The sequence below is a fragment of the Poromitra crassiceps genome (genome assembly GCF_964638095.1).
Source record: "Poromitra crassiceps genome assembly, chromosome: 15".
Lineage (NCBI taxonomy): Eukaryota > Metazoa > Chordata > Actinopteri > Beryciformes > Melamphaidae > Poromitra > Poromitra crassiceps.
Genome location: NC_139634.1, coordinates 35776543 through 35796326, shown reverse-complemented (window position 1 = coordinate 35796326; position 19784 = coordinate 35776543). Strand labels below are relative to the sequence as shown.

The following is a 19784-nucleotide window of genomic DNA, read 5'->3' as shown; positions in this document are numbered from 1 at the left end:
TGAAAAAATGTATCTATTACCACAGGCATAACAAAGCTGCAAAGGGCTGAATGTCAAAGTGATAATTTACTGTTGTCATGGCACAGCAAAAACATGACTAGGCAAGCCTATTTCTGCCGGACGGCTGCTCAACACTCACACATGCGTGGTTCAACAATGGGGAGTCAGTCAGTCAGTCAGTCAGTCAGTAAGCACCTGAGACATTTCTTGGCCGGCCCGTTTCGGCAAAACCACTACCAGCTAGTACAGATTCTGGTCCAAAACAAGAAAAAATGAGCAGGGAGCATTTAATTCACAATCACACACAAAAGCAGCTGTGATTAACATGTAATGTAAGATACTGTGGGCCAGTGCCACTGTTAAACTAACTTCAACTCTGAGTTGGAAAAAACCCAAAAAGAAGATAAAGTGAATGGCCCATTTTGGGGAAACTAGAAATACCAGTAACCACCTCGTGGTTGTATGCCTCCGCCAACAAGTCAACATCCATGTTTGTCCAGACTCATACAAGCACAAATACCTTGTAGCCCATGGCACAGTGGTGTGGACATTCTGCCTTATGGCACTTTAGGCAATGTTTGGGGGTACCTCAACAACATGGCTAATCGCCCCACCCACCTCCCCAGAGCCACTCCCCCTAACCCCCCTCGAAACCCGACTCACCTATGACCGTCCTGTCCCTAGCTACAGCCCATTTTCTCTAGCACCGCCCCCCTTACTGATCACGCCCTCCCTCCCACATCCCCTTAGCCACTCTCCCAACCCACCCCTCCAATCCCGACTCTCCTTACTAGTCTAGTCTCCCAGTAGCCAGCCATAGATTGATATCTACATCTGGTCATCTATAATTTGACCAACCACAGATGGTGTGACGCAACTCGTGGAGGGGTACATTTTGAACAACGCAACAATGCACGTAGAGAGCCAGACTTCCATAACAGCCCAGCCAATCAGATTTTACCGTAGAAATTCCTACAGCAAAACCCGGAAATGCTGACTTGTGATTCAGCCCCTCAATCGCTGGAAGCGTGCTGACGTAAGACGTTGGGTCTGGCTCCTGTTCCCAGCCCCGCCCCACTTCATTGATCCCTCCACACACCCCCCTCCCCCAGCCACTCCCTCTACCCACCCCTCGAACCCAGACTCTCTACAACCTTCCTATCCCTAGCTATGGCCCGTTTCCCTCAACACGCCCCCTCCCACCACCACTCACACCCCCTATCTACTACTCCTACACAGACCTCGAAACCAGGCCCCTTTTACATAGCCCCACCCCCTTCCGTGATGGAACGGGCAGACATGCAAGTCAGTGACTTTGAATTTTCATCACCAAAATCTAATCAGTTCATACTTCAGTCCAAGTGGATGTTTGAGTCAAATGTATTTCAAGAAATTCCCTCAAGGCGTTCCTGAGATATCGCGTTAACGAGCATGGAATGGGCGGTGGTGGGGTCACAGTGACCTTGAACTTTGACCTTTGACACCAAAATCTAATCCGATTTCTTTGAGTATGTGCAAAGTTCACCCGAATGATTACTGATTATAGGTCAGGTTTCAGATGCCTATCCATTTTGTTTATTATGGATGCCAAATGAAGAACTGAAGGGTTCTACTAAAACATGAAAAATATATAAAATTGCACTGGCTGTCAAGAGAAATCAGAGAAAGAGCAATGAAAATGCAGTGCTTCACACAAGCTGGCGTTCAAGGGAAAATATATCAAAGTACAGCCCTTGTTCTTTGTCCCCATGCAACAAAAGTGAAAGGTGGAGGGGGATTCAACTCTCTGCTCTGTAACTAGTTTAATCAACAATAAAGACCAACAGACATCAGTCTGACAGACTTTTATCATAATCATCACTGCTCCAACAACAATGCATCCACACAAAACCGTTTAATAAATTGCTGTATTGAGATAAATTACACTATGAATGCTGTCAAGGTTTTCTGCATTGCATTAACCTTGAAAAAATTGCCTGCAATGCCTATGACATGAAAGCAACAACTTGTAATGGTAATAGTATGAAACCTGGAGTTGTACATACAACTGAAAGCCTTGATCCTTGGTTGTCAGTTCCCTGAATACACAGGTAAATCCTTCTGTCGACAAGGCCGTGGGAGGTAAACACACCAATCCATTCACACGGCTGCTGGAAACATAAGAGTAAATGATCCACTGCAACACATGCACAGGAAACCAAAGCATTTCCTGCATGCGTAGGTATAATAAACACACCGAGCCGCATCAACACTTTGCATCAACACAGAGGGTCAAATATGCTTGGATCCAGTGACAATCACCCAGAACTCCACAAATACACTTACCAGTCAAAGTTTTTGACACTCTTGATTGAATGAACAGTTTTTCATCATCTAAAAAACATTTTGATCTAAAGGTGTATGCTTAATGTGTTTAGACAACAAGACTAGGCAAAGCCTCGTCAAGCCAGACCTAGACTGCTGCCACTGCAGCACCTGGAACGGTGCCGCGCCTATATGCCGACAACCCGTAATGCTGACAACCCGCAATGCCGACAACCCTAACGGCGGGTTCACACACACGCCTTGAGCGACGCTGTAAGCGTCGCTTTAAGCGTCGCTCTAGGCGTGTGTGTGAACCCGCCGTAACCCTGAACCCAGTCTCACGGCAATTTGCGCTGACGAAATTTTATTGACAACCTCAATTCTCATTGTCCTGATTCAGGACCGCGGACAGCGCAGGGATGGAGTTGTTTTTAGATGTTATCAGATTAGCGGGCTATCGGCATTGCGGGTTGTCGGCATAGTGAGCGGACCCCCCTGGAACGGGCCGACCAAGAAATCTTGCACATTTTTATCTCACCAACTCCATAAGACATGCCTATTATGTGTTTTTTGCCATTTCTGAACGAGAAAAGAGATCCTCTTTTCCGGGCTGTGAGTCTCTCACAGACGAGACACAGCAGCTGCTCCTGCCAGCGAGCAGCCTGGTTGAGTGAAGAGGAGAGAGGGGAGGGTCTGGGCAGGGCAGACACACACGCACACACACACACTGAAGGGAAGGCAGGCAGCCAGACACATAGAGCTGAGAGACCGCAGCACGCCCGTGAAAGAAATAGAAAGAACGAAGCGATCAAAAGTGTGGTTGTAATTCACTCGACAATTCACGTCGTCACAAGTGCAATAAATTACTCGCTAGTAAAGGTGGAAACACGAGCGATTTGTCTACTAAACACTTAGCCAGAGTGCATCAAATACAAACTGAGAAATGCAGTTTTCGACAAGCTAGCTCACACAACTTCATCATCTGTCAATAATGCCCCGGTTGCTAGGCACTACTACTGGGCTGCCAATGTTAGAGCTCTAATGTTTTGGCGGCAAGGGACCCCTGACAATTTAGCTCTCGGGGCCCCCCTGTGGCTGAAAATAGAGGCCAGCACTATTGTCAACTCTTCTCTGCCAGCAATCTTATTTTCTAAGCTAGAGAGGCCGGGGACTCTTAAGGATTTAGGTTTTGTTGTGAGAAACTCCCTCAGAATTTTAAACCAAGTTAGGAAAGTTTTGAGTCTCCCAGATGTTTCGATCCACACTCCTATTTGTTTGAATCACTCTTTTTTGCCTCCTTGGTCAGATAGAAACTACCATGCCTGGAGTGAGAGGGGTCTGGCTTCCATCAAAGACCTATATATCGATGATCATTTTGCATCCTTTGACTTGCTGAAAAGGAAGTTTGAGTTGCCCGGCACGGACTGGCTCAGATTCCTACAAATCAGAAACTATGTTCGATCCAGCATTCAGACCTTTGAAGCGCTCCCAAATGAACATGCTCTTTTTGATGTTTTGCTGAGCCCTCCTCACTCCAGGCACCTCATCTCTAGATTTGTGTGTTTATTTGATGATTGTACCATGGCCTCTACTGAGAGGATCAGAGAGGCATGGCAGGAAGAACTTGGTACTGAATTATCTGACATTATATGGGAAAGGAGCCTGTCGGTTGTACAACTCTGCTCAGTTAATAGCAGACATCAGCTGATCCAGTTTAAAGTCACTCACCGTCTCCATTACTCCAAGCATAGGCTACATAAGATATATCCCTCTGTCTCACCGCTATGTGATAGGTGTCAGGGGTCGGAGGGCACATTGTCACATGCTTTTTGGTTCTGCGCTTCACTGTCCGGATTCTGGGCTAAGATATTTGACTGGTACTCGAAGGCTTATAAAATAACCCTTCAGCCCGAAGCAGAACTTGCCATCTTTAGCCACTTTCACACATGAACTCCGGATCAGGTCAGGGTTGCCCCCCACTGAGCCTGCCCCGGATGATAGGTGAAGTGTACCCTTTCACACATGAGGCATGTTGCATTCACACATGAGTAGCACCTCCGCAGAGTTTGTAAAGTAGAGAGGGGGCGGGCGGCGGGGGTGGGGGAATTTGGGCATGACCACACAGTTGTGAAAACTAAAAATACATAATGGGCGATAACTGCCTAACGTTCACGGCATATAATCGTTTGCGCATAACGTTAGTAAGTAATTAATTAAACAACCCTACAACTCACGCCCAGATGCATCGATTTCCTCGAGTCGCAAGCAGTACAAACAAAACAGGTCTTTGCTATGTTCAGTCCTAAAATGCCTCAAACCTACTAGAATTATACAGAATACAGGAAGCTAGACGTTTTTACCTTCAAAATAAAATAAATGTTGTATTACTTAGTAACAAAAAATCAGAATGTCGACTCACTACGGGTTAAAATTGACTTTTCGAAGGGAGCAGATATTCTTCCAGTTTATCTCCGTTCTGTATCTTTCGAAACACACACAAAAAAACATTACACGTGCATTTACTTTATTTAATTGCCATTATTGCGAAGGTTATACCCGGAAGTTTTCGTTTTATACTGCCTGACTTGACGCTACTTGGAATTTGCGCGAACGCTGTGTAAACGTTAAATCAAAGACATGAACGCAACCAGATCCAGATACCCTACCTAGCGATGTCCAATACTGGGAAGCGGGACGACCCTCGCGTCCAAAAATGCTTATTAAATGTGTGTGCTGTGCGAAGCAGACATGAAATCAGATCAGAGCCATGAGCCTTTCAATCCAGCAATCCGCAACATGTTGGCTGTCGCACACGGAGCAGTTTTGAGCTTCATTTGAAAACCAAATGGCATGTGTTTTTTGCTCATTCACATCGACTATTTATATCAGGGATCGCGGAACCGCCCGGGCCACCCGGGCCGCGGCCCGGGTACTTTTCATTTCCCCCCCCCAATTTTTTTTTTTTTTTTTAGATTTTTTTTTTTTTTTTTTTTTTACAATTAAACCTCATGTACTTATTACACTCGACTGGTTGTTTTTCAGATGTGATGTGAATCTAAAGTGAACTAAACAAGTCAGATCCACTATAAATGTTTTCAGTAGATGCTGTGATGTAGCCACAAGAAAGGTGCAATATTAATGTTTTTCAGGAGATGGCGAAGTTGCTAGCTATAGGTTCTAAACAAGAAATGTGGTTCAAATGTTTACAGTAGTTTTCCTTTCTTGCTGCACTACAATGTTACAATGCTGTGAGACAGGCCCGGCGTTGGAGGGGGGCCTGACCGGGCCGGGCCCCCCCATTCCCTAAACTGGCCCCCCCATTCAATTTTTTTTTTTTTTTTTTGTGTGTGCTAAAAACATTTTTCCGTTTTTCTGTTTTAAAGTTTAAAACGGAATCTGGCTGTCATTAGGCATTGATTAACTAAATGCTATTGCTAACTGTTACTTTGAACCTCCATTTGCAATGATTCTGGCTGGATATTAATTAACTATTGTAAATTTGTCACAATGAATGCAATTTGTGCACAATGTGTAAATACATTTAATATTAATTGTTTAGGCCTATTTGTAAAGTCACAACACATTAGAGATGTGTGTAGTTCCTCATAGATTTAGCCTCTTCCTTTTGCTCTCAAATGCACCAGTTTGACGAATTTTACTTTAAAATGTACAAAATCTTCTTCCGGGGGAGAATCCCCCCGGACCCCCCTTGGCCCCCCCAAGCTAGGGGCAGGCCCCCTCTGTAATTTGGTTCTGGAGCCGGGCCTGCTGTGAGACGGAGCTAAACACAAAAGATGCAATATTAATAGTTTTTTATGAGATACTCAGTATTTAATATTAATACTAATACTAATAATAGAAAAGGAGAAGATACTGAATAATGACATCACAACAGTATAATCCTAATGTTAATTTAAAATTAAATATTCTTCTAAATATGGATAAAAGTCCAAAAAACAAAATTTTCTTCGGCGCTGCCGAGATTCGGGGGGGACACGCCCCCCGGCCCCCCCAAGTTCAGATGCGTTCCGCTATCCCTGATTTATATAATAATAATCTGTCACGATCGTCTCTGTCCTCATGCACTCACGAGCTCACGGAGCTCTGGAGGGGGGGGGGGGACAATACGCTTCTGCGACTACGGCTGGGGGTACACTTCCCTCCGCCTAGGACGAGGCTCCGCGGGAGCGCGCATGAGCCGCATGCAGACATTCACATATGACAGCCATCCGTATGGCCTCTAGATAACTCCTGAATTCCAAACATGTGTGAAAGCAGCTTTTGGCTGCTCGGAACTCTCTCTGGACTTCCCCACAACTGTGCAGCAATCTCTGACGCAAGGGACAATTGTTGCCAAAAACTCATCTTGAAAGAATGGAAGTCTTCTACTTCGCCTCCTTTTAAACTGTGGCTGACGGAAATGACCTCTGTTATACGGATGGAGAGGATTAGGTTCCTGAGGACTGCCAAACTAAAGAAATTCTTTGCCATTTGGGGCCCGTTTCTAGCCTACCTTGTTGAGGTTGCGGGAGACGGATGAGCACAATAATGTACCTCTTGTAAAAAATATAAGCACCTTACATAACTGGTAGCACTGAATGTTGAAAATGTGTATTTATTTTTGTGTTTGTTTTCGTTTTCGTTTTTTCCGTTCTGTGTCTGAGCCTGTTTGTCTTGTTCATATGTTGTTCTGAAAAGCTGAAAAAAATATATATAAAAAAATAAATAATAATAATGCCCCGGTTGCGGTTACCCCGTCCACCTCATCAAATAACTATGTGAACATGGATGATTAAGACGAGAGTAGTAAACATTGTCCAGCTGTTTGGGTGTCTTAATCATCAAAAACCCAGTCTGAAATAAACCGTCATCTCTCTCGTAAAAACTCTCGTAACGGGACAAGCCCCGTCTTTTATTGTCACACAAACATTACAACACATGCATGCGGCCACAACACACTCATGCTGACGGTGGCCGGTGAAAAGTGTCCTCTGCATTTAACCCATCCAGGCATGTCCTTTCTTCCGGGGGGCAGGCCAGGAGCAGTGGTCGCTTTCTCGTACAGCGCCCGGGGACCAACTTCGGATGTTGTCGTCACTGGTCGGATGACGATGACGATCTGATCTTCTGCATGTTTTTAGTGGGGGGGTTATATACGGAGGAACCCCCTGGGGGAGCACGGTGAGAACATGCAAACTCCGCACAACCAGAAAGGCCCTTATGACGAGATACCCCACCTGGGCAGTTGGCACTGAAGATATGGGGGGGAACACAACCACAGCGCCCACAGTGTCCCAGGTGAGAATCGAACTCAGGACCTTCTGACTGTGAGGCGACAGCTCTACCACTGAGCCACCGTGCCCCCTCTCAGTCCGTCCTTCAGAAATGTTACTTCCAGAGCAGGGGGGATATTTAGTGATCGGGGGGCAAGTGCTAACTTGACGCTGCCAGAAGGATGGGTTTGTTTCACATTCTCTTTCGCCCCATCTGGCGGAGTCAGGTTAGGCAAGTGCAGCATGTTGATCTTTCTCCAGAAGAACTGTTAGGACTTTTGCATCCTAGCTGCATGGCCCCACCTGTGTTGCACTGTATTTCTTTTTCACTAAACATTGTTTATTTCATGTTTTACATTTGCATCATCACAACTCGGTGATTAGTTCAAAAACGTTGCACTTTCTCTTTTGCTGCAAATAATTGTTTATTTCACATTTCAATCACAGTCTATAGAGTGTTTTGTTAAAAGAAAAAAACACAATGCTGTTGCAGTTTGCTACTGGTGAGTCATGAGAAAATAAAGCAAATTGTGTTCTTAATTAGTTTCTTTTTTTTCCTTCTCCTCTTACAAATAACGAATGAACTGAGAACAACCAGCCCCATTTGTTTCAGGTTTTTTTCTCTTAAAAATAACAAAAAATACAGATAAGAGTATGGTTAAAGTACCGGATCGATAATCAGTATCGATAGGAGTAGTAGTATTGTTAATTCCTTAACAATACCCGTCCGTAACAAAGAGCACAGTTAACAAAGAAAAGGTACTCCTTGAACATTTACCTAAAACAAGTATTAATTTAAATTATATTAGAAACAACATCAAAAAGTAATACCATAATCGTAGTGCAAAGCCATTGGAAAAAGTACTTAACATTAAGTAAACGTCTTTTAAACTTAGTTTTCAAATTAAATTTTGAAACAAATCAGTTCTATTCTAAGAAATGTAGCTTTTGCCTGAACAGTTATGATTCTATTGAGAAACCCTGTGGTTTTGTTCACATGCTGAAATGCTCACTGACTGAAGGCTTCAGCAGCCAGCCACCATAGCCCTGCTGCAGCAGGTAAGCCCTCAGCACGCTCTTGGCTTCCTGGTAGGGCTTCGCCATCCTCTGTACAACAAATAGTGGAAATAATATTGAGCTTTTACATAGAATGCTTCAAAGCAAATATAGACTCCAGACGGAAAGTAGCCTATGGCTAAATCTGTTACAAAGCATCTCTTGCCCTATGGGGTTTAATGTTTTTTTTGTATATGTCCCTGCCAAATAAACGTAAAAAGAAAAAAAATAAGAAAAAAAAACTCAACAGTAAGGAAAACAAACAAATAATTCTTAAAACGATCTTAAAACGAAACGTGAACGAAACGTGAATTAAAGGAATGCCACTGCAACATAAAAGATAATAACAATTACTTCAAAGTTGGTGCAGTGTATTTTAACTGGTGATGTCACAGAATACCCCTTTTCCCCTCCAAAATGTTTGCAAACAGTGTGAACCTTACATTAAGATACATTTAAAGGAGTATTCTGTTTTTTTTTACACCTTGGACCTTATTTTCAGCTTGGTGTATGTTGTGCTGGTCACCCAGAACAGACATTTCTGGAATTGATTAAGTATAGAGCTAGAACGCGGCCGCACAAGGACATTTACATCCTATAAAAAGCCTATTTTCTGCCACGCAGCAGCTCATATCCTTATTATATCATAGCGGCAATGAGAAAATGAATGCTGTATTTACCTTGCAGCAGCCAGCGTGTTCCCCCTGTCTCTGTCTGCTGTCCATCACATTGGTAGAGAGAACAGCTCCCGTTGCCCCCGCTCTTCACTTTGTAATCTCACATTATCTCACCACTATAATTGGAGGGGAAATTGCACGGCGCACCAATTCCCCAACTACACCTGTGCGAAGCTGCGGGCGAGGCCGAGCTGCGTATGAGCCGAGCGAGCGCGTGAGCCCTGTCTGCCAGCCTGCGAAGGGGGCGAGACCTCGAGGGGAAACCAACGAGGTACGGTAGAAATTAGCGATGATGATAAGGGGGGCTGTTTCTAGTCCATATAAAGTTAGTCTGGCTCAATTAAATACGGGCGGCCATCAAATTCAAATGCATTGTCCATATTCTCGAAATCAGACAAATATCCAGCCATCCTATTTTTTTTTATATTTACTCCACTGCAGCTGAACTCTCAACTGGTGTGAAACTCTTGCGGGACTTGGTTACACAGTACCCGGATGTGGAAACTAGCTAACAGCAGGCTGAGAGGGGTATATAGAGCGGCTCACATTTATGCCAGTATCATATAATATCGATATGAGAGCTACTCTCCCAATGCATCTTAATGTATTTCAAAACGGAGAATGTTTCTCCTGCATCATTCTGTTGCACATTGATTATGCAAATGTAAACTAAAAACAAGTTTTGAGGTTACCTTGGCCTCTCTGTAGGAGCTGGTGGCCAGCAGGTCATGTCTCTGGGCCTCCTTGGACACCAACTTGAAGCGGTTCAGCATGGCTGCTTTGCACAGGCGGCTGGCCAGAGCAGTGCCGCTCTTAAAGGGAGACCTACAAGAAAATCAGTGTAAATGACACTGCGATTCAAAAACAGACAAACCTTGCAAAACATACACCAGCCTGGAAAACGTATGTGTTCACAATGCAACACAATAATTTCATATACAGCTGATCAACCAGGGAGACTTCGCTGATGTGTGGACAGTAAACAGGCTTGGCAGCCAAGAAAACCAGTCCACGGCTAAACCTTTCAGTCATCAGATGTCAACAGCCTATCAGATTGCTTCATGGTCGTTTCCCTAGTGACCTGATTTTGCTTCATGCACAACAGTTCTGCCTGGCATGTTCCAATAGACCCTTTTCACAGGGGTCATTTTGTGTCGAAAAGGCAGAATAAACACAGGTGCAAGCAAAACACTAATGAGGGTTCCCAAATTCCAATCGTGGAAGTTTGAAACCCTCATTAGTGTTTTGCTTTCACCTGTGTTTACCCTGCCTTTTCGACACAAAATGGCCCCCGTGAGAAGGGTCTATTGGGCGAGAAGTTGTTTTCAGCCATTCAAAGCTTTGCAGTTCTCTGCAACTTATTTGAAAGAATACAGCAAGTAAAGTCTGAAAAACGATGCTTGCGGAACAGTTGCATCCATCGTTAGGACGATACTTTTTTTTGTTTATTTTTGATAATACAACTAGCACAAGTTCAAATGTGGACTAGTCACCAGCAAAGTGGCTTCTAGAGCCGAAACACTCACCAGCCACACAGCTATAAGCAAAATCTACGAGCATTTGGCTGTTCATTTCCCACCATACTGACAATTTCCTAATATAGTCATAGTCATCCTTACTCCTCTACGGTCTTGCCCTCCAGGCCATCCACAACCTCCAGGGAGCTGTCTCCTTGGCTCCAGTTGATGCCCAGAGTCAAGTCGCCGCTGGTGCTGATGGTGGCCACGGTGGGCACCTTGCTGATATGTGGCCGCACCATGCAGTAGTACATGGGCAGCTGGGGGGTTATCCCCTCCACACGCTGGGTTATGGAGATCGCCATGCCACGAGGGTCACTGCAGCTCGAGTCACCTGAGAAATCAAGTAAGAGCCAGGCATTTCTGAACCCTGTAGGGTTCCTACAACGTTTGTCAGCATATGTTCGAGTGTTTTTTTTATTTTATGATTTGAATGTGTGAGGAATTTGTTGTTGTAGTCTATTATTTGCAACATCTGCAACTAGCTTGAGAGTCAACTGCTGCAAACAATGGTCTGTATCCTATAATAACAATGCAAAGTGTCTGTGTAAAGAGCACCCCTGCGCCTGACCTAACGGAGTCAGATTTTTGAATTATGTAATTAGGGCCGACTAAATGGGCAAAAATAGCAAAATAGTGGGCAAAATGACTCATGACAGGTTCAGCACGATGGAGAGCTACAGAGTGAAGGAGCCCACAGGTGCTGCAGAGTGGAGCAGCACACAGGTGAGCTGAGTTGTTATCAGCTGCCAAAGAGGACTATGAAAAGGGACTCTGTGAGCAAGGCCTGACTAAATGGCCAGTCACACAGGGACGGGTATTACACTAGTATTTCTGAATATACAGACTTGACGATCGCAAAGAGTTAGACCTCCCATTTTGATAGAAAATCTATCAAGTCCAACTCAATTATATGCTTTTGAATAATTGTATTTGTGTGGCAGACTCAGATTTGTGAAAGACACTTTCATACAGACAGTACTAGGTCAGAAATCTGTGAGCAAAAGTGCTGATCAGGACATGCCTGATATTTGCAAAGTGCGTAATTTGACTTGCCAATGAGGATGCTTTGGACGTAGACGGGCTCGATTAAGTGGCTGAGCAAGGCACCCTGGTAGCCCAGCACTTGCCACTGGGTGATCTTGTCGGTGGTCGACATGCTGACCACCGTGGAGGTCGAGTGGTCAAAGGTTGAGGAGAAAACCGAAAACACCTTTAAGAGAAACAAATTCAGTTGTAAATATCAACAGTTAGATGTTGCGTTGCCCTTTACGAGGAAAAAAAGGCGACAGAGGTTTACATGACAGTATACAAAGCGACACTGGTGTGTCCAAAGTGAGTTTAGATATATACACGACATTCACTTTTGTTGCATATATACAGTATGTTAGCAGTTTGAAAGCATCTCTAAGCGCTAAATGACAAACACCTTTCCCTCCACTGTCAGGTGCAGGCTGATCTCATTGTTCACTTCCCATGCTGCAATGGAGAGAGGGTTCAGGCGCCTGAGGGAGGGAGAGAGAAAGAGAAAAAGGAAAAAGAAAGAAAGAGAAAGAAAATTTAAATCTTGACATTTGTACAAATCTTATATGTGTTACTTTACCCGTTTTTTTTGTGTGGCTTTTATGAACATGTAACTGGTAGCAGATGCAGTAGGAGTACAAAACAATGGCAGTGAGAGTGCGGAGGAGTTTTCATTGCCTTTCTAGTGTCGGGCCTATGCCACGGCTCTTAATCAGTCGTTTGAGGTTTACATAATTTAGTGTACGATACATTTTGACCAATTAAGGGGCATCGATCATTTTTCATTTCCATGCTCTTTTTTTATGGCAGCTGCCATGTAATGCATTCTGGTAGCAGCGGAGAGTTTCAAAAAGCTGTACATCGCTGCTACACATTCTCATATTAGACTTGACATGAACAACACACAAATCAGGGGCATCCAACGTGACTTCGAAATTGCTTATATTTCTCATGAAATATTTTTAGAAGCCGATTCCGGTGGACTGTTCAGATGAAATAAGAGAACATTTCTGAACAAGGTCCAATATTTTTCCAGTTTGAAATAGAAACCAAGGTCAGCTCAACCAGTAAAGACTTTATTTATATATAAACTACTTTATTTCGGTGGTCAAATGATTCCCCGGTGAAAACGTACCCGTAGTTTTACTCTAAAACTTCTTCATCTTAATCACACATGTCAACATAAAAAAAATTATACCAGCTGAATTATAAGAGCCAATGTTGATCTCTGCGAACAAATGTTCACATTTTCATGACCCATTCCTCACTCGAGATGTGGAAACTATCGAAATAATTTTGCAGACTTTTCTTGGGAGGTTTGAGCTAATGGCTCACAGCTTGGAGGGGATCTGCGCGGCGCCCTTGGGCAGCTGGTTGACGTAGAGGTGGAGTGTCACGTCACTCTTCAGGCTGAGGAGGTTGCTGCTGTCGCTCTGCTGGAAGATGGACTTCTCCTTCAGCGTGACGTTCTTACTGAAGAACATCAGCAAGTGTCGGTACAGGAACCTGATAACACAGCGGATCAGACAGAGGCTGGGTCAGAAATATGTACATGTGTGCAAATACATAAGTATTACGTATGTACATGCAGAAACAGACATAATGTGAACTGTAAAAAAAAACTACCGGTACTCAAAATAGCCAAATTCATGGTACAATAGTGCCATATTTCAAAAATATTTGTGAAAATCAACTATCATGCTGCCGAGGACCCTCCTTAAAGGTCCCATAGTCTACACTATCCAGTATTTTATGTCTTGAAGTCCATTAAAATCTGTTTGTGTGGTGTCATGTACCAAAAACATTCAATTCATTTTTTACACGTTCAATTCCACACTTTGTTAGTCGATTAAAATGTCCCAAAAATGGTCATGACTGACACCCCACTTTATGACACCACAAAGTTACATGAGTCCAAACAAGAGAGCCTTGCTTCTCTAATATGGATTGTGTGGATTTAGTTGCCAACGTGATACTTTTGCCATGTTCAGACAGATATCACATCCAACTCCTTTATAATCTAAGAAGAAGAGAAAGGACCTTTAACTTTAAACTTACTGTACAAAACTGGATTTTACTATCATATGTATACAGAACGAAACTGCATACCGTATGTCCCTGTGCAAAATGTCTAAAATAACTAGAACGGCCGCACCGCGGATTTATGCCTCCGCCATTAGTTCATTCTTGAGTCCAAATTGCCATTTGAGGCGAATTGGAAGAAATTTTGTCAAGGCGCTCCTGAGATGTTGCATTACAGAGCTTGGAAATTGGGTGTGTGAGGTAACAGTGACCTTGACCTTTGACCTTTGATCACTGTAGAAAAGGGTCCATAATGGCCCACCATCAGGCCTGTTCTTGGGGCAACTGATGCCCACGAACCAAGGCTCCAACGACGTAATGATGATGACACCGTGATGATGACATCTGACATCATCCTTGATGATGTCAGAGTTCACCTGTGAGGTCATCAGCGATGTCAGACGGTCTAGGCTGACTGTGATGGCAGACGGGACTTTATGAGGTCACCGATGATGTCATACCTCCCCGGACGTTGTGACATCACCAACGATGTCATACACCAAATGTGGGGGGGTATATAACAAGGTGTTCTGTTATGGTATTGTATTCTTGGTCCTGTTTCCCTTTCTGTATACGGGTCCTTCGGCCGGATCCGAGGACTTGCGACCAGCAGGTCCTGGTCACTGGGCTGTCTTACAACCAGCCGGGTCCTGGTGTCTGGCTGCCTTACCACCAGCCAGGTCCTGGTCACTGGCTGCCTTACAACCAGCCGGGTCTTGGTCACTGGCTGCCTTACAACCAGCCAGGTCCTGGTCACTGGCTGCCTTACAACCAGCCAGGTCCTGGTGACTGGCTGCCTTACGATTGTTGTGTTGTTGGTCCTGTTTCCCTTTCTGTATACGATGTATACTGCTTCTGCCTGATATTCAATAAAGATAGCCTTAAAAGACATCTCTGTGGTTCTGACCGATCACTGCCCGTGAGCCCTTACCTACGATCCATCACACTTCACACTTCACCCAAGGCAAGCACCTAAGCTTCCTTACAATCACCAAAATGTAATCCGTTCATCCTTGTGCCCAAGTCGACGTTTGAGCCAAATTGGAAGAAATTCCATCAAGGCGTTCTTGAGATATCGCTTTAACGAACTTGGGAATGGCATTCGTTAGGTCACAGTGACCTTGACCTTTGACCATGAAAACCTAATCAGTTCATCCTTGAGTCCAAGTCGATGTTTGAGGCAAATTTGATGAAACTCCGTCTAGGCATTCCTGAGATATCGCGTTAACAAGCTTGAAAATGGCGTTCGAGAGGTCACAGTGACCTTGGCCTTTGACCACCAAAATCTAATTAGCTCATGCTTGAGTCCAAGGCGATGTTTGAGGCAAATTTGATCATTGATTAATCATCGATTAAAAATTAAATTAAATTCAAACCATTTTCCAGTTAGTATAATAATGGGATGCCGTGCAGCTTGCCAACAAGGTGTCTCCGAGATGTGTTTAGAAATACACAGGTGACATATTTGACTTTGATTGTGGATTTGTATTTCAAATATTTGACCCATCAGATTTTATGCATGAAACATCAGATAAATGTGTTCTCAGAGCACAAGGGGACTACAAAAAAACAGGAAACACCACCACAGTGAGAAACATTCTAAGAAAGATTTGATGTAGGCTTATGTGGTGCGTCTGTGGTAGACTTAGTCACGCGCTAAGCAAAGGAGACACATTCTAACCAAAGTGCTGTGTGTGACTAGTACATTTTAAAATCTTCTTGTCTATTTAGCTTAGAGGACATAATCTGTCTATGCCAGTAATTCTAAACGATAAAAGTCATTCACAATTTGGTGCATGCGAGAACTGAATAGGCACTGATTCGTTTTAGGGGTGCACGAGCCAAAACGGTTGTCACCAGGTTGAGAACAGGTGTCACTTCAAGGACTGTTCAAAGACTTTCAAGATATTGTTTGAATTTGAAGGACTCAATATTGGCATGTTTTAGGGTAAGACAGACCTCACAGAGGCCTCTTACTTATGATCTTGTCAAGGGAACCTGTTTAAATCCATCATTTGCAACTATAAAACTATATCTTATTTAGGTTTTTCTCAAATAAACAAACTTTCAAGGACTTTCAAGGCCTGTCCGAAGCCTGTGAAAACAGAACAATGCTTGCGACTCACCGCATCAGGGATCTCCTGGCGGTCACCACAGCATGAGAGTCGTGCAGGACCCGCCCGCTGGACGAGGTGCTCTCTTTGGTGTTGAAGTTCCCAGTGCCGAGAGCAACCACCTCGCATCCGCTGGCTGGACAGAGAAGAGCGGGTCAGCACGCAGAGGAAATCTGTAGTCACCATTTTTGTACATGTGCCAATAAAATCAAGTGTACTCTGCCATACTACTTTTGTTATTCGATGTGCTATTTTTTCTGTGAGTATAGCACAGTTTCAATTTGATCGTGTACTGGTGAGTGAACTTTGATGTCTAGTGCTGATTGAATAGCTTTTTATTGTGGTATTTCAGTTCCGTTTACTTGTTTATTAAAAGGCATCCCCATTAGGGGATTACGCAATAATTGAAATACAAAAACACAAAAGTAAAAGAACAGAAGAAAGAAAAGCAAATGTAGAGCAGGTCATAAACAAACGAAACAAGATGGACAAACCCATCTTTGTCACATGCAACCATGTGCACGGTGGCCGACACGCACGCACACACACATGCTTCAAAGGCGCCGTGAAATTTGACCTCCGCATCACTCCCATCTTGGCCCTTCTCCGCGGGTCAGGCCAGGAGCGGTGGGCAGCTTACAGCGCCCAGGGACCAACTTCTTATGTCCATCACTGGTAAGGTGATGATCTTCTTGCATGTTTTTCGTGGGGGTTCTTATCAATGTTATATGGAGGAAACCCTCACGCACAGAAAGGCAATTTTTTTTACATGGTAGCCCACCTGGGCACGAGGCAGCGAACACTGCGTGTGAAAGTGCACTCACAAGTCTGAATGACGAATGCCGCCGTGGTTCCTCCGCAGCCGGCGAACTCCGGGTGACTGGTCATCAGGCTGGTGAGCTGATCCCGTACGGCGAGAGGAATTGGGGTATTGGGATTCTGAGGATTGGGATTCTTCCGTTCTGGAGGTGATTAAAAACAACAACAACAACACTTATTTATTCTTATATTTTCAGGACATTGAAGATTTATTTGAATGAGACTGCTGTTCAACCTGTATTGTTGAAGAGTCTGGGGGAAACCCTGCTGTAACTTTCTCCTTTCTACCGTCTCAATGAATGCTGGGCAGTCATATTATAGTGATAGGTAGGCTAATATTATTCTACGTAACGCTTTGATTTGCAACTATGTGTCGATACACAGCTCACCAAGAAGGATTCTTGTACGTTTATTGTTCCTGCTGCCTAAAATGATTCTGAATATGATAACTGAGGGTGTACTACCGTCTCTCCCAGAGAGAGAGAGAGAGAGAGAGAGACGGGGAGAGACAGAGAAACACTAAACTCACCGTGAGCAGTTCTAGAAGGATGGATGTCGGAGAATGGGGACTCCTCTATCACCGGCAGGAGAGGCAGGAGAGGAGGGCCAACTGACGGAAAGAAAGATGACACATGGGGACGAATTGCACATAAAGTGCCACAGACAGACAAAACAGCCGTCCAGTCAAAGTTTGAATGATGGACAGGGCTCCTAAGTTAAATGTGAATGATGGACAGGGCTCCTAAGTTAAATGTGAATGATGGACAGGGCTCCTAAGTTAAATGTGCTCTCTTCCAACCTGACGCCCCGGGGAGCTCAGATCCATCTTCCAGGCTGGGCAGCAGGTCCTGGAGGGCGAGCTCCGCCGCTTTGAGCCGGGCTTCCTTCTTAGTCGTAGCCATCCCAGTCTTGTATATCTTTCCATCAATCACAATGCAAAAGGCAAAGTAAAACCCTGGTATGTTGCCTGGGTAAACACAAACAGAATCCAGAATCCTGGTGAATTTCAGCTGTAGCTGGTAAGTTTGTATTTTCAGTCCCTTTGGCAGGTAAGGAGGGTGATTTGAAGCAGCAGAAGGCCCAGGCGTGATAATGGTCAAAGTGGCTGGAAAATGGCGACGGGACAGAAATGCACACAATAGAGTTTCGCAGGGATGATGTATTTTTGTAGGCTTAACCAGAAATCACCACCATTTTGGTTCGTCAGGGAAAAAGTCTATGGGGTTTTAGAATGGGGATTTCACTTAAATGATGCATAAAATAAGGTCTGTGGTTAACAAAAGTTTATGGGAACATGAATTTGGGTTCAGCAGGATAATCTTCACGAACGTTAATCACTTGTATGCCTTTTGAAGCGTTTTCTAAAAAACGTGTTTAAAAAATGATTTACGTTCCAAAAGTCATAAAAGTTATTAATGTTTGTGAAGATTATCCTGCCGACTCCAAATTCGCGTTCCCATAAACTTTTGTTAATCACAGACCTTGTTTTATGCATTTAAATTAAATCACCATTCTAAAAACCCCATTCACTTTTCCTCTTATGAACCCAGAAGTATACTTCCGGACTCATTCCTGCTGTGCTCTATATCTGATGTATATTAGAGACCCAGGAGGAAAGGCTGCTTTTCCCTTTGAGAAATTCCATAACTTTCAGTAACTTTACTGGCTATGAAGATTTGGTAATTTGCTCAAAACGATCATACAGTTACTGGGTGTCATGACTGTCAGCCACCGGGCCAGATCTTTTTTTTTTTATTATTATTATTCTTCACATAGACTAATGTCAATGGGAAAACTTTCACAGACCTTTGACAGAGAACTGCCCCCTCTTAACTTTTCAAAACCTGAGTCAAACAAATATTTTTTTAAATACTTTTCCACACCATCTAGCTCTGCACTCAGAGTGGGTGTGAAAGATGAAAATCGTTCTAGCAAGAGCTCATTAGTCGTCTGCAAATTTAATTTTCCAGTTGTAGGGCATTTCAAATGCACACACTGATGCCATGAATCCTTACCTACGGTTACGGTCTCCTTCATTTCCAGGTGGAACTGCAAAACCTGGGCGAGCTGATGCAGCAAAGACACGGCGTGGGTCTCGCCTCGCCTGTACCTGTCAATCAGTGCTGCAGGCAAACTTTGTGGGTTGACGGCCGGAGCTTTGTGGATAAAATACAGGAAAAATAAGCATGGAAAAGGGACATTGAACATTTTTGCCTGTATATCTTTGTCTATCTGGTTCTAAACAATAAACAGGGCATGTAATCCTTCTTGCAGCCTGAAACAGACTTCAGAAAGAATTACTTTGACTAAAGGGTGTTAGAAATTATTTTAAATCAGATTTAATTAAACCTTGACTGGGAAATTGCAGGATTACCACCACACACTGGAACTTACTAGATGCACTGCTCCCTGCTGGCTCAAACACATGTGTGCTACATGGAGGCGCATATGATCCAGTCAGGCCTGGAGGAGAGGTAGGCAAATTCTTCTTGAGGATTTGTGCAAAGCAGGCTCCCCTTGAACCCCCCCGATATGCTCCACCAGCCGAAAACATCTCGACAAGCCTGGATGTCTGACAGAGGGAAAGAACAAAATGATATGCCATGTTTGAACTAGCAAGGATGAGTTAATTAACCATACATACATTAAAATGCATAGTGATGATGACACCACATTGGTGCATAGGGTTAGGTGGAGGGTAGTCTCGCCTACCAGACTCTCGACCAGAACTGCAACGCATCATTGCACTGCACCGTGCCCCTTTTTGGGGGAATGCGGAAATCCTCTTTGACTCAGGCTGAACCGACATGACGACAGTCCAGTCAACCTTAATTTATTCATATATCTCGACCGTTCAGGTTCGGGCAAGGTCGCAAAATAATTGTTTATCAAACCAAAAAAACTCTTGAACCCGAAATT

At 43.9% G+C, this 19784-nt stretch overlaps 1 protein-coding gene across 1 annotated transcript; it reads right to left on the bottom strand.

Moving 5' to 3' along the window:
- Nucleotides 1-8570: 8570 nt before the first annotated feature.
- On the bottom strand, nt 8571-19419 carry adad1 (adenosine deaminase domain containing 1 (testis-specific); the record flags this gene model as incomplete). The annotated part of the gene is made up of 12 exons (XM_083651872.1): nt 8571-8684; nt 10003-10135; nt 10930-11161; nt 11884-12040; nt 12257-12332; nt 13186-13356; nt 16059-16182; nt 16871-17008; nt 17395-17475; nt 17665-17832; nt 18881-19021; nt 19260-19419. 12 exons carry the CDS (start codon nt 19417-19419, stop codon nt 8571-8573), a joined length of 1695 nt encoding a protein of 564 aa, XP_083507998.1.
- Nucleotides 19420-19784: the final 365 nt, after the last annotated feature.